This window comes from Eleutherodactylus coqui, chromosome 12, assembly GCF_035609145.1.
Source record: "Eleutherodactylus coqui strain aEleCoq1 chromosome 12, aEleCoq1.hap1, whole genome shotgun sequence".
NCBI lineage: Eukaryota > Metazoa > Chordata > Amphibia > Anura > Eleutherodactylidae > Eleutherodactylus > Eleutherodactylus coqui.
In genome coordinates, this window is record NC_089848.1 from 113,571,765 (window position 1) to 113,591,390 (window position 19,626).

Genomic DNA, 19,626 nt, shown 5'->3' on the forward strand with positions numbered 1-19,626 from the left:
CAACAGCGCTCAATGTCAAGCAGCAGCTGCAAAAGCAAATAAGGCTGTGTAAAATAGGGATAAAAACCTGCTATCCAAATTTAATATTGCTTATTTATAAAAACCCTTGTAAGACTAAATCTGAAATATAGGGTTCAGTTTTAAGCTCCACATTGTGCAAAGGATATAGAGCAGAAAAGGATATAGCGCCGGAATATTAGATTAATTAATGGGATGGGAGATCTCTTTTACAATGAAAGGCTGGAAACACTGATATCATTCAGTTTGGAAAAAAGATGCCTTAGAAATGGAGGAGTATGTAGAATAAAAATAAAGTAAAGGCCCATTTACACCAGCAGATAATCACTCAAAGATCGCTCAAACGACAGTTTGAGTGACAGCTTTGAGCGATCATTTTGCATAAAGTATTAAGTAGCTGCTCAGCTACTTAATTACCAATTAGGTGTGCAAATGAAGCCTTTCACTGAATGCAGTTAATAGCCCAAGGGCTATTATCTGCACTCATATCCTTTGTTCTCCACGGAGAAACAATGCTATCAGCACTGCCCTTGGAGAGCTGCTGATAAGAGTGAATGACGATTTTTAGGTTGGACTGAATTTAACGATCAGCTAGTAGTGCCCGAAAAGCGCACGATGGGAAAGCGTGCACTTTTCGGGCACTGATGATCGCTAAAACAATCGCCGATTAGAGATTTTTAGCAATCATCGGCTGGTGTAAATGGGCCTTAGGTCGTGAGGTTTGAACATTTTCACATCTACTGTTAGGTAACTCTGAGTTAATAGAGGGGGTCTTCTGTTCAAGATCTTCATCTATGGTTCAGAGTGGAGGGCAGTTATAAATGTCATTTCTCACTCTGGAGGACCTGTCCTGTCCTGCATTACATAGATAACCCACTGATGGGAATTAGCACAGGGTAATGCTACGTTTTCCCTGTGGAGGTGCTGAAGAGTTATTGGACATTTCCTGCGAGATTTCCCTATAGATTATACATGATCACTGAGGGCATCAGTAGGGGGACACTTAGCGATGAGGTTATTGTCAAGGTACCCTTCTGACATGTAGGGATTGCCTAAAATGGAGAACCCTATTGAGGTTTTATCACCATGTAACTATATGTTGAAATTACTCTTTGAAACAAAGGAATTTTTGCAGCCCCTCTAACATCGTTCCAAAGTCATTACTCATCGGACACTTGTGCTCTTCCCGTTCTTTCAATGTAAACTTTCTTGGTCTTCCATTCAGATGAAATATTTGGCCAATTTGCCAAGGACAACCCACTGACGGATCATTCTGTTTTCATAATCTGTAAGCTGGGTGTCTTTGTTTAATACTAACACCATGTCTCGGTCAGGTAGTTCTGAAAAGAACCTGATCTTGTTTGTGCTAATCAAGTAGCTTAGAGTAGGCGGAACATTTGGTACCTTTCATAGAGCTGACCACAGAAATCTCCGGAGAAGAAGAGAATCAGAGTCGCAGCATGGAGAATTACATAAAGCTTCTTCTTGTATTCGAGCTTGCCACCATGGTCAATGGAAGACCTCCAGGAGAGACCTTTCTTGAAGCCAACCCCATGCAGTTAATAGCCGAGGCTGTTGGTTTCTACAATGGAGAACCTCATTCAGATGTCGTGTTTAAGCTCTACAAGGATGAGTATGAATACAAGGTGGTGAGTAGAGATCTATAGGGAATCTTGAGAGACCTGGTTGCCGATTATTTACAGGTTTCATTCTATTTGGTTAAATTTGACTGGTTATTTCCTCGTTGTGTAATGTTGTGCACATAAAACAATGTACCAGTAATCGGAGACACCTTTTGTTGGATACACTAGATTCTTCACTTAAGATAAACACATAATTGCACTTTTCTCTGGATTTTTCCTGGTTGAAGTGTTTCCTGGAATTGGTGAAGATGTTTGTCTTTATGAAACAAATAATACAAGAATTGCCCATGGGCACACCAGGCTCTTAAACTAATAGACAAACAAAGTTGCCACAGGGCAACCAAACAACCTTTATTTATGCAAAATAAAACACCTATGAGGATATTAAAATTACTAGACACATGCAGCTCCTACAGACTAAAGTATTCATGGATCATAGATCATGCCATCATGGTATGGAAACTGGGAGGTCACCAAGTTGACTCCTATCACGCTAGAATATGGAAGGAATTAGCCATTCTAGACTCATTCTTTTTCCTGATGATGCCTAGTTTGGCAAACCATATTGGGTGGGCTAGTAGTTATATTTTAGCTGAGGACTTTACTGCTGCTCTTTATACACATGTGGGGGGACTGTGGCCGGTGTTTAGTCCCCCCATATTCTAGCATGATAGGAGTCCATTTAGTGACCTCCCAATTTCCATACCATTATGGATCCATGAATACTTTAGCCTATAGGAGCTTCAAGAGTTTTGTCATTTTTATATCCTCACTAGCGTACCCGTCGCGCGTTGCTGCGAAGACAGACATACATACATACTTCGTTTTTATATATCTAGATGACGGCAGCAGCGACCACTGAGGTTTTGTAGGCCGCTGCTTCCCCCTTCCAGGCTGAATAAAATAGCCGTTGTGTGAGAATCGCTGGGGGGGGAGACATTCTTACTGCTGGGAGAATTGCTGGGGGGGGGGGAGGGGGAGACATTCTTACTGCTGGGAGAATTGCTGGGGGGGGGATGGGAGACATTCTGACTGCTGGGATAATCGCTGGGGGGGATGGGAGACATTCTGACTGCTGGGAGAATCGCTGGCAGGGGAGCGGAGGCATGACTGCTGGGAGAATCGTTGGGGGGAGGGGGGCATGGTGACTGCCAAGAAAATCTCTGTGGGGGAAGGGGGGCATGATGACTGCCAGGAGAACCGCTGGGGGGGGATGGGAGACATTCTGACTGCTGGGAGAATCGCTGGGGGGGGATGGGAGACATTCTGACTGCTGGGAGAATCGCTGGGGGGGGATGGGAGACATTCTGACTGCTGGGAGAATTGCTGGCAGGGGAGCGGAGGCATGACTGCTGGGAGAATCGTTGGGGGGAGGGGGGCATGGTGACTGCCAAGAAAATCTCTGTGGGGGAAGGGGGGCATGATGACTGCCAGGAGAACCGCTGGGGGGAGCCATTATGACTGCTGGGGGAACCACTTGGGGGGAGGGGGGCATTATTATTGCTGGCGGACAGCTGGGGGTGGCATTGTGACTGCTGGTGGACCACTGGGGGGGGGGGGGGTATTATGACTGCTGGGGGAACCGCTGGGGGGGGAGCGGGCATTATTACTGCTGGGGGACCGCTGGGGTATGTCACTCTTATTACTAATGGGGGGAGTGTCACTATTATTACTGCTGTGGGATGTCACTATTATCGCTGGGGTGAAGGTGTCACTATTACCGCTGGGGTATGTGTACATGTGGCAGAAATGGGCAGGGCTCTTTCAGAATAGACCGGGTGCAGATTTTAACTGCTTTTTAGATGCGGAAATGCTGCAGAATTTTCCACAGAAATCTCCGCTGAGGACATTCTGCAGTATTTCCGCGTCCAAAAAGCAGTCAGAATCTGCACCTGGTCTATTCTGAAACAGCCTTGTGCTTTTTAGAACGACGGGGGTAAAATCATACGTTGTGATAAGCCCCGCCCCCTGACGTGTTGGCACTTTGCGATACATAAGTGGGTTTTGGGTTGTAGTTTGGGCACTCGGTCCCTAAAAGGTTCGCCATCACTGGCCTAGTACATGTTTGCCCACTTCCAACTCCAATGGAGACTGACTGTAAATGGCTGGCGTGCTCTAGTATTTATGGTTTCAAGCTGTACGTGTCATTGCATACAGTCTATCTATCTATCTATCTATCTATCTATCTATCTATCTATCTATCTATCTATCTATCTATCAGGGTTATTGCATACAGTCTATCTATCTATCAGGGTTATTGCATACAGTCTATCTATCTATCAGGGTTATTGCATACAGTCTATCTATCTATCTATCTATCTATCTATCTATCTATCTATCTATCTATCCATCTATCCATCTATCTATCTATCTATCTATCTATCTATCTATCTATCTATCTATCTATCTATCTATCTATCTATCTATCTATCTATCTATCTATCTATCTATCAGGGTTATTGCATACAGTCTATCTATCTATCTATCTATCTATCTATCTATCTATCTATCTATCTATCTATCTATCTATCTATCTATCTATCTATGACATCAGGAAATGAGAGAATGAGATTTTGTAGGCCGCTGCTTCCCCCTTGCGGGCTGAATAAAATAGCCGTTGGGTGGAACATACAATTTATCCGGCTGCTGTGGCTTCTTAGGAAGATATCCTAGTACTTGTTTACCCACTTCCAACTCCAATGGTAATTGGCTGGCGTGCTCTAGTGGTTCCAAGCTGTACGTGTCATAATAGAGCCTTAATGACATCACAATGCAGCTTTATAGAACATGTTGAGGCATGTTCAAGGGCGTCCGATGTTGATGACATCACAATAGCAGGTGGCTTACTTATTCGATCTACGTGGGGGGGGGCGTAACTTTCGACGACGCTCGCGCGCCATTTATCGTAGGATAGTTGTACTATGCCTATAATCTTCCCAGGAGTGTACTTAACAACTTCCCAAAGTTTCATGGCGATCGGATGAATGGTGTAGTAGCGCATAAAGGACAAACAGACACGCACACAGACATACATTCAATTTTATATATATAGATAAGTGGTTTTTTATATCACTCATATCACATAGATTATGTTTCACTTCAGTGGGGGTCAGCAGGCTTTTGGTTGCCCTGTGGCAATTTTGTTTGTCTAGATGTTTGGGTGGTTTCTCATCTACGGCAGGAATTCCGCTTTCCTGCTTCGTTCGGGGAGTGGGAAAGGGGAATCCCCGTTGCCAAATGGTTCTGTTTCTGGGGTCCTCCCGCTTTCTGCCCAGCTGCCCCGCTTTTGGATGGAAACAGCACATTTTCTTCTGGTATTTTCAGCCGGATCTGTGCTGGAACCTCCAATGAGAGGTTTCAACAGAGATGTGAAACTGACCTTTGTCTTTAGTAACACTAGTAATGATATGTGATGATAACTTGTGTAGCATTACCCTGGAAACTCTTTTGAAGGTTTATCTAGAAATGCAATTGTTAAGTTCTACAAGTTTCTAATATACTTTCTGTATAAATTCCTTGCAGTTTGCAAGATCTTTGCTTGCTGTCATTCAATAGCAACTTTCATTGTTTACTTCAAGGAGATAAGAATCTGTCCTAGCTGTGTGACAGGTATACAGGTACATGGCTTATTACAGGACTGATCCCTGATAAAGATGGGTCATTAATATCTAAAGGTCCATTTATACAGGCTGAGATTTGCCCCACTGTAACAAGTGCCGATTGAATTTATGTCAATGAGCATTTGCTTACTTCCATTCATACATGACAGATGTTTGGCTTTTATGGGATTGAACAATAGTTAATATGCTCATTCATCCCCATAGAACTGTCAGTGATTGGCTGTGCATCTACCTGTTTACAGGAGTTTTTCAGTCTTAAACTATTGATGATCTCTCCTTAGGATAGCTCATCAATAGAACATCAGTGAAGGTCCGCCTCTCGGGACCCACGTCGATCCGCTGATTAGAAGGAGCTATAGACAGCTGGATCTGTCAAACCGTCATCTGTAATGCAGTGGCCTGGTTTGGTATTGTAGCTCTATCCCACCGAAGTGAACGGCATTCTGAGCATTATGGCCATCTGCAGCCACTTCTTATCAGCTGATCGGTAAGGGTCTCGGGCAGGGGATCCCCACAAATCTGATATTTTTGACCTCAGGATTGGCTATCAGTAGGTTTAGCCTGGAAAACCACTTTAAGTCTCAGAAGGCTCCTTTAAATGGTTGCATGTTATCTACAAGATGGAGCCTCGAAAGTAGCCATGTGATTTATATAATGATGATAATAATAATATATACAATCTCATTAGATTGTTTAACTCTTCATTTCAGGGCCCTCTAGGTGAAAAACAAGTAAATTTTACTATTAAAGAAACTCTTTGTCAAAAATCAGAAGATCGAACAATTGAAAGTTGTGAATTTAAACTTGAAGGGGTAAGACATGATATATGTATATTGTAGACATGAGCTATGACTGTTATAGACATGATCTATGTATATTGTAAACATGAGCTATTTCTTTGGTTAGCTTTTTTAAAAAATAAAAAAAATATTTATAAAGCAAGAAGAATTAAAAATTCATGTTAAAAATTAATTAATGTAACATTTCCGATGTCTTGAGTAGTGTATCAGTTATTATGGAATAGTATAATATAATCATAATTCAATCATTATTGATATCCAGCTGGAGAAGCGGTGCACAGCATCAAAGAATGAGCAAGAGAAGAATTTTTCGGTCGTCTGCACCAGTGTTGCTGTAGGGGTAAGTCCAGCTCTTCTTCTTGGTCTTGGATAGTGAACGTCTCTTACCTTGGTAATTGTGAACTCATAGGCTTGTGTTACTCAATAGAACCCCAACTCCTTCCTGTATGAGTAGAGAATAGTGAACACTAAACCCCGCCTCACACTCAATAGTTACAATATAGTCATCAGAACTTCTACCCCTGAGTAGAAAGAGCTGAAAAAAGTCACGAATAGTGCTCTGAGGGCTGATATAGTCATAGTGGCTGTCACTCACTTTCACCAACAATGTTCATACCCAGAACTTTAAATATTGACAAATAGTCCTGAGTCTGACCATAAAATATAATATAAGCTTAAATTAATAGAAACATGCTAATTAGTATAATGTATAAAGAACAGAAGAATCCTTAAAGGGGTTTACTGGTGATTTTAATATTAATGGCATATCCTTAAGATAGATCATTAATATTTGTTCAGAGTGTCCAAATCACAAACACCCCATTACCCTTTCAGCTGTTGTTGCATCCCTTTTACATAAAGCGCCATAAGGATAGACCATCAATACTAATGTGTCAGAAAATCTCCTTAAATGCATCTAACCTATAGAAATCAGAGTCAAAATCGTGGCAGAAATGTCCACAACCAGATGACACCATCCTGCTGGCGGAAAGTGAAAGGGACCTGGAATACCTTATCCAATGAGTGCAAAAGCAAAGCGAACGCATGGGACTGTATCTCAACAGCAAGAAAATGAGAGTCATGACCGCGGTAGGCAACGGTACAGTGAGCATAAAAATGAACAATGAAGAAGTCGAGTCGGTCCAAGATTTCATCTTCCTTGGATCCAAAATCGATTGCAATGGGCAATCTGGGCCTGAGATGAAGAGACAAATTACACTTGGTAATATTGCAATGCGAAGAATGGAAAAGATCTGGAAAGGAAGGACATTAGCATTGCAACAAACACCAGACTGGTCAATGCAATCGTATTTCCTAGAACTACTTATGGTTGCGAAAGTTGGACGCTCAGAAAAACAGACAGAAGGAAAATTGATCCGTTTGAACTGGAGGAGAATGCTGCGGATACCTTGGGCTGCCATGACAATGAACAAGGTAGTGTTAGATCGCATCAAACCGAAAATATCACTAGAGGGCAAAATCATCAAACAGCGGCTCTCTTCTTTTGGAAACGTGATGCGCGCTAACTCACTGGAAACAGTACTGATGCTTGGCAAGGTCAGTGGAAAGAGAAGATCAGGACGACAAAGAACAAGATGGCTAGATACAATCAAGGCCACCACCAACATGTCAATCGCGGAACTGAAAGAAGCGATGAAAGACAGGAATTCGTGGAGAACATTGATCCATGGAGTGACCGAGGGTTGGATGCGACTGAACGGATAATCATCATCATCAACCTAAAGAAATACTTAGCAGAGGAGTGACTGTCAATGTCAACCAACAAAACAACTTTATAAAAAGCAATTTTGGTGGTCTTACCTGTAGAAAGTACTATTTTTATGCCAACAAACTTTTAACACCATTTTATTTAGATTTTTTAGTCAAAACTTTGTGTTGCATATAATTAATTTCTGTGGTACAAATTTCAGTATCTCCTGCATTTTTTTCACAGCCATAAAGATCCATGATAAGATTCTGCAGCAACCGCTAGGGGAAGATCCCTGCATACAGATTGAGGCCTCAGTCAGACGGGCGTTTTTTCGCCTGATTTGCGCATGCGTCCGGCGATTTTTTAAAACCATTGCTTTGCAATGGTATCAGACACATGAGCGCTTTTTATGCGCTCGTCCGATAAATTATAGACCAGAAATCCCAGATCACGCCTACCTGCGATCGGCGATTCCTGTTCTCTTCTCTATATGCGGTCAATGGGGCCGGCGGCAGCAGCGCCGACCCCATTGAGAACATATAGAAGACAAATCATTCTTCTCTGCCACAGCTGTAACAGCTGTGGCAGAGAAGAACAATGTTTGCCCATTGAATTCATGAATGGGTGTGAGTGAGACCTGCCTCTGATTGGCTCAGCGCTGAGCCAATCAGGGGGCAGGTCTGACTCACACCCCCTTCACACCCACTGCAGGCCGTCCGCGCTGAACTCCGGCTGCCGGGACAAGGTGAGTATATATATTTTTTTTATTTTAACACATTTCTGGATGAATTGTAGGGAAGGGCCTTATACAGCAACCACTAAAGAGAGCTTCCTGTATACATATTTATTTATTCCCTGTATTGACCCTTTAAAATTTAACCTTTATTGATAACTTAAAATATTGTGCCTCAAAACAACATAAAAGACGAAGGACAACCACAAAACAAAAAATAGGACAAAAGAGGTCAAGAAGACCCCAAAGGATACATAAATAGAATACAGATCAGCTACTCATAACTGGCCAGCCAAAGGGAGAATCCATCTAAGTCGGAGACCCTAAAGCGTAATCCACTCCTACAGCCTAGGATCTATAGTGTGGTCTCTATTCATCTATATGATCAAGGAAGTGGATGGGAAATGTATAATTGAAAATTGTGAACAATGATAGTGACTGACTGTAAAAATTCTGTAGGTCAGACACTAACCACTAATCGGCCAGAAAGAATTTTCCGTATGAAGCGGAAAAAATGGAGAGCGGTACACTCCCAGAAACGGAGGTCCTGTAGCAATAATACAGGGCCCCCTTATTAAATAGGAGAGTGATAGAAATATCTCTCTAATTAGGGACAAAAAAGTAACTGATTAGTTTCTAATTGATTTCTCACTTAAAACTGTAAACAAATAATGATAACAAGTTTAATTCTTGATTCAGGTTTGGTTCTACGCGTTTCAGTCATGCTAGTGACTCATTAGGAATAGTGATGAGCGAGCATACTTGCTAAGGTCAATTGCTCGATCGAGCATTACCCTGAGCGAGTACCTGCCCGCTCGGGAGCAAGGGTTCATCGTATACTAGCTTAATCAGTCCCTCCAAGACCTGAGCCAATAATCAGAGGTCAAAGGGATACAGCTATAGTAACCTCTGGAGTTCCTAAGGCCACTGAGCTAATGCTCAAATATTGATGCTGAGCCAATACTCTTAGTCCTAGGATCTAGTCTAAGTAAAGCAATGATAGCTAGAAGTCTTAACCTAACTAGTCCTACGAATAGAGAGGAACTAAGGACGTAACAGCATCTCCAGCCCTGAAGGTAGACTGGAGAGCAATGAAGAGGGTGCGCTCTGATGTCTCTCTTTTATGATGCAAAGAAGATTACACCCCCCAGGGGTGTGGAACATTGCTAACCAATCACTGAAGAAATAGCCCAAACGTTACGCCCACTTGTGGGTGTGTTGGTGACGGACCCTGGTTGTCCCGGAGCGATCTGGGACTAGATAATAATAGTATGCACGTACTAGCCCAACTCCGACTTAGGGGATGATTCTGCTGGGTTGTGGTGTAGTCTTTGTATTACCGTGATGGGTCTGATCACCGACGCAGCCCTCTGATAGCCAGGGGTAAACAAATGATGTAAAGACGTCAGAACGTGATGACGTGGCAGCGCAGGGGCGTAAAGATGTCACTGCGTGATGACGCAAAGGCGTCCAAGACCGAGTAACTACAAGGGGGTGGGAACTCCGGTCGTCATGGTGATCGTGACGCTAATCAGGTATTATAGCATTGCAACTAGAGATGAGCGAGCACCAAAATGCTCGGGTGCTCGTTACTCGGGACGAAAATTTCGCGATGCTTGAGGGTTTGTTTCGAATAACGAACCCCATTGAAGTCAATGGGTGACCCGAGCATTTTTGTATATTGCCGATGCTCGCTAAGGTTTCCGTTTGTGAAAATCTGGGCAATTCAAGAAAGTGATGGGAACAACACAGCAACGGATAGGGCAGGCGAGGGGCTACATGTTGGGCTGCATCTCAAGTTCCCAGGTCCCACTATTAAGCCCCCTCCCAACAATTTTTACTTCTGAAAAGCCCTCATTAGCAATGCATACCTTAGCTAAGCACCACACTACCTCCAACAAAGCACAATCACTGCCTGCATGACACTCCGCTGCCACTTCTCCTGGGTTACATGCTGCCCAGCCCCCCCCCCCGCACGACCCAGTGTCCACAGCACACACAAAAGTGTCCCTGCGCAGCCTTCAGCTGCCCTCATGCCACGCCACACTCATGTCTATTTATAAGTGCATCTGCCATGAGGAGGAACCGCAGGCACACACTGCAGAGGGTTGGCATGGCTAGGCAGCGACCCTCTTTAAAAGGGGCAGGACGATAGCCCACAATGCTGTACAGAAGCAATGAGAAATATAATCCTGTGCCACCGCCATCAGGAGCTGCAGACGTGGGCATAGCAATGGGGAACCTATGTGCCACACACTATTCATCCTGTCAAGGTGTCTGCATGCCCCAGTCAGACTGCGTTTTTTTATAAATAGTCACAGGCAGGTACAACTCCGCAATGGGAATTCCGTGTGCACCCACAGCATGGGTGGCTCCCTGGAACCCACCCGCTGTACATAAATGTATCCCATTGCAGTGCCCTGGACAGCAGAGCTAACGTCAGATTAAATGCAGGTGGGCTTCGGCCCAAACTGCATGCCCCAGTCAGGCTCGGGTTTTTTATAAGTATACACAGGCACGTACATCTCCCTAATGGGAAGTCCATGTGGACCGACAGCATGGGTGGGTCCCAGGGAGCCACTGGCGGTACATAAATATGTCCCATTGCAGTGCCCAGCACAGCTGATGTAACGTCAGCTTTAATGCAGGTGGGCAAAAAATTAATCGGATTACACTGTAGGCGAGGGCCCACAAAAATTGGTGTACCAACAGTACTAATGTACCTCAGAAAAATTGCCCATGCCCAACCAGAAGGGCAGGTGAAACCCATTAATCGCTTTGGTTAATGTGGCTTAATTGGTAACTAGGCCTGCAGGCAGCCCAGTTAAAATAAAAATTGGTTGAGGTGAAAGTTTCAACGCTTTAATGAGCATTGAAATGTATAAAAATTGTTTAGAAAAATTATATGACTGAGCCTTGTAGGCCTAAGAAAAATTGCCCGTTCGGCGTGATTACGTCAGGTTTCAGGAGGAGGAGCAGGAGGAGGAGGAATATTATACACAGATTGATGAAGCAAAAAGGTCCCCGTTTTTGATGGTGATAGAGAACAATGCTTCCATCCGCGGGTGCAGCCTACGTATTGCTTAGGTATCGCTGCTGTCCGCTGGTGGAGAAGAGAAGTCTGGGGAAATCCAGGCTTTGTTCATCTTGATGAGTGTAAGCCTGTCGGCACTGTCGGTTGACAGGCGGGTACGCTTATCCGTGATGATTCCCCCAGCCGCACTAAACACCCTCTCTGACAAGACGCTAGCCGCAGGACAAGCAAGCACCTCCAGGGCATACAGCGCGAGTTTAGGCCACGTGTCCAGCTTCGACACCCAGTAGTTGTAGGGGGCAGAGGCGTCACGGAGGACGGTCGTGCAATCGGCTACGTACTCCCTCACCATCCTTTTACAGTGCTCCCGCCAACTCAGCCTTGACTGGGGAGCAGTGACACAGTCTTGCTGGGGAGCCATAAAGCTGGCAAAGGCCTTGGAGAATGTTCCCCTGCCTGCGCTGTACATGCTGCCTGATCTCTGCGCCTCCCCTGCTACCTGGCCCTCGGAACTGCACCTTCTGCCACTAGCGCTGTTAGATGGTAATGTTACCATCAGTTTGTCCGCCAGGGTCCTGTGGTATAGCATCACTCTCAAACCCCTTTCCTCTTTGGGTATGAGAGTGGAAAGGTTCTCCTTATACCGTGGGTCGAGCAGTGTGTACACCCAGTAATCCGTAGTGGCCAGAATGCGTGTAACGCGAGGGTCACGAGAAAGGCATCCTAACATGAAGTCAGCCATGTGTGCCAGGGTACCTGTACGCAACACATGGCTGTCCTCACTAGGAAGATCACTTTCAGGATCCTTCTCCTCCTCCTCCTCCTCCTCATCAGGGCATACACGCTGAAAGGATGACAGACAAGCAGCATGGGTACCCTCAGCAGTGGGCCAAGCTGTCTCTTCCCCCCTCCTCCTCATGCTCCTACCCCTCCTCCTCAACGCGCTGAGATACAGACATGAGGGTGCTCTGACTATCCATCGACATACTGTCTTCCCCCGCCTCTGTTTCCGAGTGCAAAGCGTCTGCCTTTATGCTTTGCAAGGAACTTCTCAAGAGGCATAGCAGAGGAATGGTGACGCTAATGATTGCAGCATCGCCGCTCACCATCTGGGTAGACTCCTCAAAGTTTCGAAGGACCTGGCAGATGTCTGCCAACCAGGCCCACTCTTCTGAAAAGAATTGAGGAGGCTGACTCCCACTGCGCCGCCCATGTTGGAGTTGGTATTCCACTATAGCTCTACGCTGCTCATAGAGTCTGGCCAACATGTGGAGCGTAGAGTTCCACCGTGTGGGCACGTCGCACAGCAGTCGGTGCACTGGCAGATTAAACCGATGTTGCAGGGTCCGCAGGGTGGCAGCGTCCGTCTTGGACTTGCGGAAATGCGCGCTGACCCGGCGCACCATTCCGAGCAGGTATGACAAGTGTGGGTAGCTTTTCAGAAAGCGCTGAACCACCAAATTAAAGACATGGGCCAGGCATGGCACGTGCGTGAGGCTGCCGAGCTGCAGAGCCGCCACCAGGTTACGGCCGTTGTCACACACGACCATGCCCGGTTGGAGGCTCAGCGGCGCAAGCCAGCGGTCGGTCTGCTCTCTCAGACCCTGCAGCAGTTTGTGAGCCGTGTGCCTCTTCTCTCCTAAGCTGAGTAGTTTCAGCACGGCCTGCTGACGCTTGCCCACCACTGTGCTGCCACGCCGCGCGACACCGACTGCTGGCGACGTGCTGCTGACACATCTTGATTGCGAGACAGAGGTTGCGTTGGAGGAGGAGGGTGGTTTAGTGGAGGAAGCATACACCACCGCAGATACCAGCACCGTGCTGGGGCCCGCAATTCTGGGGGTGGGTAGGACGTGAGCGGACCCAGGCTCTGACTCTGTCCCAGCCTCCACTAAATTCACCCAATGTGCCGTCAGGGAGATATAGTGGCCCTGCCCGCCTGTGCTTGTCCACGTGTCCGTTGTTAAGTGGACCTTGGCAGTAACCGCGTTGGTGAGGGCGCGTACAATGTTGCGGGAGACGTGGTCGTGCAGGGCTGGGATGGCACATCGGGAAAAGTAGTGGCGACTGGGAACCGAGTAGCGCGGGGCCGCCGCCGCCATCATTCTTTTGAAAGCCTCCGTTTCCACAAGCCTATACGGCAGCATCTCTAGACTGATCAATTTGGCTATGTGCACGTTTAATGCTTGAGCATGCGGGTGCGTGGCGGCGCACTTGCGCTTGTGCTCAAACAGTTGCGCTAGCGACGTCTGGACGCTGTGCTGAGAGACTTTGCTGGATGGGGCCGAGGACAGCGGAGGTGAGGGTGTGGGTGCAGGCCGGTAGGCACTCGTGCCTGTGTCCTTAGAGAGGGGTTGGATCTCAGTGGCAGGTTGGGGCACAGGGGGAGAGGCAGTGGTGCAAACCGGAGGCGGTGAACGGCCTTTGTCCCACCTTGTGGGGTGCTTGGCCATCATATGCCTGCGCATGCTGTTGGTGGTGGCTCCCCAGCTGATCTTGGCGCGACAAAGGTTGCACACCACTGTTCGTCGGTCGTCAGGCGTCTCTGTGAAAAACTGCCACACCTTAGAGCACCTTGGCCTCTGCAGGGTGGCATGGCGCGAGGGGGCGCTTTGGGAACCAGTTGGTGGATCATTCGGTCTGGCTATGCCACTACCCCTGGCCACCGCACTGGCTCGGCCTGTGCCCACACCCTGACTTGGGCTTCCGCGTCCTCGCCCGCGTCCACGTCCTCTAGGCCTACCCCTACCCCTCAGCATGCTGTATTACCAGTAGTGCAGAAACAGAACGCTGTAATTAAATGTGCCGCTTATTGGCCTGTGGTTGGAAGCTGACTTCGCTTACGGAACGCACAGCAGAGCCAGGAAAGAATTTTGCGCAAGCCTGCTGTAACACTTAGCTGGCTGCGTATGAATTAGGACAACTACCCCCAGCAGAGACCCAGAACACTGAGGACGGTCACAGGCAGCCCAAATAGATTTTTTTTCCCAAATGTTTTTGGAAAGGCCCACTGCCTATATACACTAAATATGTCTTCTGTCCCTGCCTCACCACTACTGGCCCTGGACTATGTAAAATTACTGCAGGACGCAATGCTCTGCACGGCCGATATACAAAAAAAAAAAAAGTGCAACACTGCAAAAAGCAGCCTCCACAGTACTGCACACGGTTAGATGTGGCCCTAAGAAGGACCGTTGGGGTTCTTGAAGCCTAAAATAACTCCTAACACTCTCCCTATAGCAACTCCAGCAAGACAGCACTTTCCCTGAACTATGTCAGAACGCATCTGTGGCGAGCCGCGGGAGGGGCCGATTTATATACTCGGGTGACACTCGGGTATAGGGCTTGAACGTCACAGGGGGAAGTTGTAATGCCTTCCCTGTCTTTCTATTGGCCAGAAAAGCGCGCTAACGTCTCAGAGATGAAAGCGAAAGTAACTCGAACATCGCGTGGTACTCGTCACGAGTAACGAGCATCTCGAACACGCTAATACTCGAACGAGCATCAAGCTCGGATGAGTACGTTCGCTCATCTCTAATTGCAACAATGTGATTTTTCAGAAAGAGCAAAAATATCCTGATCAAAGAAAACAAACCAAAAGATGGAAAGGTATCACGTAGTGTAACCGAAGGGATGGCACCATATGGATTAGGGACAAAAATGTACTGTATCATAGGGTCAATATGGGGAGTGGAAGATGGAGCTTCGGGTAATGGTGAAAAACCTTATTATGGCACGTTTCCCAGTATCTGTACAAACTTGTAACCAATAGATGGTGGAGATGTTGATTACCTCTATGAGAATGTGTTTTACAAGAAGCAATTAAAGGATAGGGCTTCATTCAAACCTTTAGGGTCTATCATGTCCAGCCTGTATATCCATTGGGCCTCTGTCTGTAAACCCTTTTATTGACAACCCCTCTCCTTCCATGTGTACATATCAACTCAATACCCTGAAACTTGATGTTAAACTCATCTCCTACATGCATTTGGCGAATGTGGTTGGCCAGAGGTGTACTCTCACCCCTCCTGATATTGCCCACATGTCCCAGAATCCGTCTTCTGAATTGCTGGATCATTTTGCCAACATAATTTCTCGGGCAGGTAGAGGTAGTGATGTAGACCAAGTTAGAAGATTTACAGTTAAAGTGATTGTCCCGCGCCGAAACGTTTTTGTTTTTTTTCAATAGCCCCCCCGTTCGGCGCGAGACAAACCCGATGCAGACGTTTAAAAAAAGAAACGGATAGTACTTACCTGAATCCCCGCGCTCCGGTGACTTCTTACTTACCTTGTGAAGATGGCCGCCGGGATCTTCACCCTCGGTGGACCGCAGGTCTTCTGTGCGGTCCATTGCCGATTCCAGCCTCCTGATTGGCTGGAATCGGCACACGTGACGGGGCGGAGCTACGAGGAGCCGCTCTCCGGCACGAGCGGCCCCATTCAGAAGGGAGAAGACCGGACTGCGCAAGCGCGTCTAATCGGGCGATTAGACGCTGAAGATTAGACGGCACCATGGAGATGAGGACGCTAGCAACGGAACAGGTAAGTGAATAACTTCTGTATGGCTCATAATTAATGCACAATGTACATTACAAAGTGCATTAATATGGCCATACAGAAGTGTATACCCCAACTTTGTTTCGCGGGACAACCCCTTTAATGAAATCCTTAATTGTGTATGAAACATAAAAAGATAATCAGGGAGGCGCTTCAACCAGTTTAACTGGGGGGTGACGCTGGGTGGTCAGAACGAGTGAAATGAGATAAAGTTAAATAAAATAAAATGGGACTTACCCGGTGTATGGTGGAAACCCCTGTGGAGAGGAGTCCCACCACCACCTCCTAGTCCAAGTTTGCTTGTCAGACCTCTAAAGGGTCTTACTCCTCTGGTGTCGACCAGGTTCCTGGGTTGTTGGAGTCTGCTGCAGAGCTTCTGTGTCCAATAGTGGATTGGACCCACGATAACGTGATGAAGGTTGAAAAAAAGTTTGAAAAAATGCACTTGCGCTGTCTCAACAAACAACCGAATGCGACAATGTAATATTGTCTAAAAGATTTATTAGAGTACAACGCATTTCGTCGCGTAAGAGCGACTTTATCAAGTACATGAAATATAAAATCACAATGTATACTTATATAGGAACTTACATATCTGTTGTGGTGATCCTGAGATAGGTTTCCGGGTGTTTGCAGCTCACATGACCTCCACGTCATGTGTGCCACGTCAGCTAGATAGTTACCGGTGGAAAACCAAACTGAAACCACTTCCGGGTTCGTGGGGGTCACGTGACCCGAGTGGCCACATGTGAAAATGAAGCTTTTTAACTTTCCGCTTGTTCCGCTTTATAAATATATATGTGGTTTAACTAATTGTGTATGAGGTACCTGTGGTAGCACTCCGGAATTGGTCACCCCTTCCAATAAAGTCACACGCTTGACTTTCATGACAGGGATACGTACCATTCGGTCGTTGGGAACCTAGCCAAGTGCGTGTATCTGGTATGGGATCGAGATGACTTTTTATGATCCTTTAGGTTCCTACCTCTTCTAAAGGTGATGGATGGGGTGTCTGGAAGTATATCTCTTAAATCAGGATAATCTTTAAGCATGTGCCAATATTTCTGCAGTAGATGTCTCATGAAAGGTACTCCATCATCAAATGTGCCTATAATTCTCAGAGTATTATCAGGAGGCTTATGGTGTTGAACCAAAAGTTGTGTACGATTCTGCCATTCAGCAAAGTCAAAGGCCTGTTCGATTATGTTCAAAGGGTAACCCCTTTGCAGGAATCTACGTTGAAGTTTGGTACCTTCCTGAAGAAATTCCTGATCCGAAGAGTAGTTTCTTCTCAGCCTAAGGAACTGGCCCTTAGGTATTCCCCTCTGCAAGGGATAGGGGTGTGGACTTTGCCACAAAAGTAAATTATTCGTGGTCGTATCCTTCCTATCAAGGGTAGAAGACAATTGACCCTGTGATGTTTTAGTAATGCGTATATCCAGAAACGCAATGGATATTTCTTGTAATTTTGAAGTCACCTTTAAGTTGATTTCGTTACAATTGAGGAGTTGGACAAAGGCATTAAAGCCAGCTTTCGTGCCAGTCCATAATAGGAAATATATAAACGTGGCAGCATAAAATGGTGCAACTAGTTATTCAACATACAAAAATATTTTATTAATCCATGGAGCAAGTTCAGGCAACGTTTCAGCCAGACATTGGCCTTCATCAAGCCATTTGATCATGCAGGGAGTCCATGCTGAAAAACTCCCGTCTGGGGGTTCATTGGCCACAAAGTGGGTGCTGTCGGTCCCCATATTTTGACAAGTCCATAATAGGAAGACGTCATCTATGTAACGGTACCACATCAGAATGTCATTAGTCCAATCCGTATTATCATCAGTGAACATATTTATACAGCCTCCATTAGTGGAAGCTTCTTGAACACAGAAATATACAGCCACCACCAGAGAGAGGTCCTTGCATACAGATATATACAGACATCACTAGCAATACCACTCTGCATACATATTCATACACCTCCCATAGAACTCAATGATAAATCTGTCTGAGACCCCAGAGCTCTCTGTAGTGGTGGATGCAGAAAAACAGAATTTTATGACTATGCAGGAAATTTGGAGCTAGACGGTCAAAACTCTGCCCGTCACAACAATATATTATGATATGAATCTCAATGGAGTTAAAGGGGTTGTCCTGCAAAAGCAAGTGGGTCTATACACTTCTGTATGGCCATATTAATGCACTTTGTAATGTACATTGTGCATTAATTATGAGCCATACAGAAGTTATTCACTTACCTGTTCCGTTGCTAGCGTCCTCGTCTCCATGGTGCCGTCTAATTTCAGCGTCTAATCGCCCGATTAGACGCGCTTGCGCAGTCCGGTCTTCTTTCTTCTGAATGGGGCCGCTCGTGCCGGAGAGCGGCTCCTCGTAGCTCCGCCCCGTCACGTGTGCCGATTCCAGCCAATCAGGAGGCTGGAATCGGCAATGGAACGCACAGAGCCCACGGTGCACCATGGGAGAAGACCTGCGGTCCACCGTGGGTGAAGATCCCGGCGGCCATCTTCACAAGGTAAGTAAGAAGTCACCGGAGCGCGGGGATTCGGGTAAGTACTATCCGTTTTTTTTTTAAACCCCTGCATTGGGTTTGTCTCGCGCCGAACGGGGGGGGGGGGGGGCTATTGAAAAAAAAACAACCTGTTTCAGCGCGGGACAACCCCTTTAGGAACTAAGAATTCAGATTTTTAGATTGTATTGACTTTCATGGAGAGAATAAGGATTTGTATTTCCTCTATTTGCCAGTTAAGAATCTGATGTAGTTCATGATTCACCAATTTGTAGAATTATTTCTTGCTTTTCTCGAGTAACTTCTCAAATTTTATTTGTTTATTTATTTTAAGAAGACAAAGAAAGACCCAGTGGGTGAAAACGTGGAAAGTCCAAGAAACAAAGAAGGAGACTATGCCGACCAACCAGAAGATGAAACATCTTATGAGGACTACGTCATTACTATGGATGAAAATGCTAAGATATTTCTAGAGGAAGAAGATGAAGAAGAGAAAAGAATCCTAGAAGACTTCCTGGCATCAGAAACAGAAAATAGTGATGACGACCCTCTCACATCAAGAACCACAAAGAGGAAGCTTCTGCCAGGACAGTTTCTTGGAAGATTTTTATGTCTGAAATGTATGTTTGATATATTCCCAAGAAAATAGGCTGTGAGTCTCCCTCCCCCTTGGTTACATTAGTAGCAGTAGATTCACTTCAGCAGAACCTTTCTGTTGCTGTAAAGCAGTAGTTGCTAGATTGGTTATCTAGTGAAACTTCCATTCACGTCTTGTCCTGTCTGTACTTCCATCCTTTGGCCCCCATCCTTAAAGCGAATTCCACCCTTTTTAATAAATAAACTCAAAATTCTGCACTTAAAGATTTTCCAAGATTTTTATAGTGATCAAAACTGACCTGATGTAGAGCTTCAACAATCAGTCTTACTGCAGCCACCACTAGATGGAGCTCAGGAGCATCCTGTATATGCATAGAACTCAATAA

At 45.8% G+C, this 19,626-nt stretch overlaps 1 protein-coding gene across 1 annotated transcript; it reads left to right on the forward strand.

The window, feature by feature from the left end:
* Positions 1-1,478: 1,478 nt before the first annotated feature.
* On the forward strand, positions 1,479-19,292 carry LOC136586582 (lutzicidin-like). Its single transcript, XM_066584715.1, has 4 exons — positions 1,479-1,667; positions 5,992-6,093; positions 6,344-6,421; positions 18,978-19,292. Exons 1-4 carry the CDS (start codon positions 1,479-1,481, stop codon positions 19,290-19,292), a joined length of 684 nt encoding a protein of 227 aa, XP_066440812.1.
* The last annotated feature ends 334 nt before the right edge of the window (positions 19,293-19,626 follow it).

Coding starts and splice junctions, on each gene's coding strand:
- LOC136586582 (XM_066584715.1), top strand. CDS start 1,479: ATGGAGAATTACATAAAGCTTCTTCTTGTATTCGAGCTTGCCACCATG. Junction 6,094..6,343: donor GTGAATTTAAACTTGAAGGG/GTAAGACATGAT, acceptor ATTGATATCCAG/CTGGAGAAGCGGTGCACAGC. Junction 6,422..18,977: donor GCACCAGTGTTGCTGTAGGG/GTAAGTCCAGCT, acceptor ATTTATTTTAAG/AAGACAAAGAAAGACCCAGT.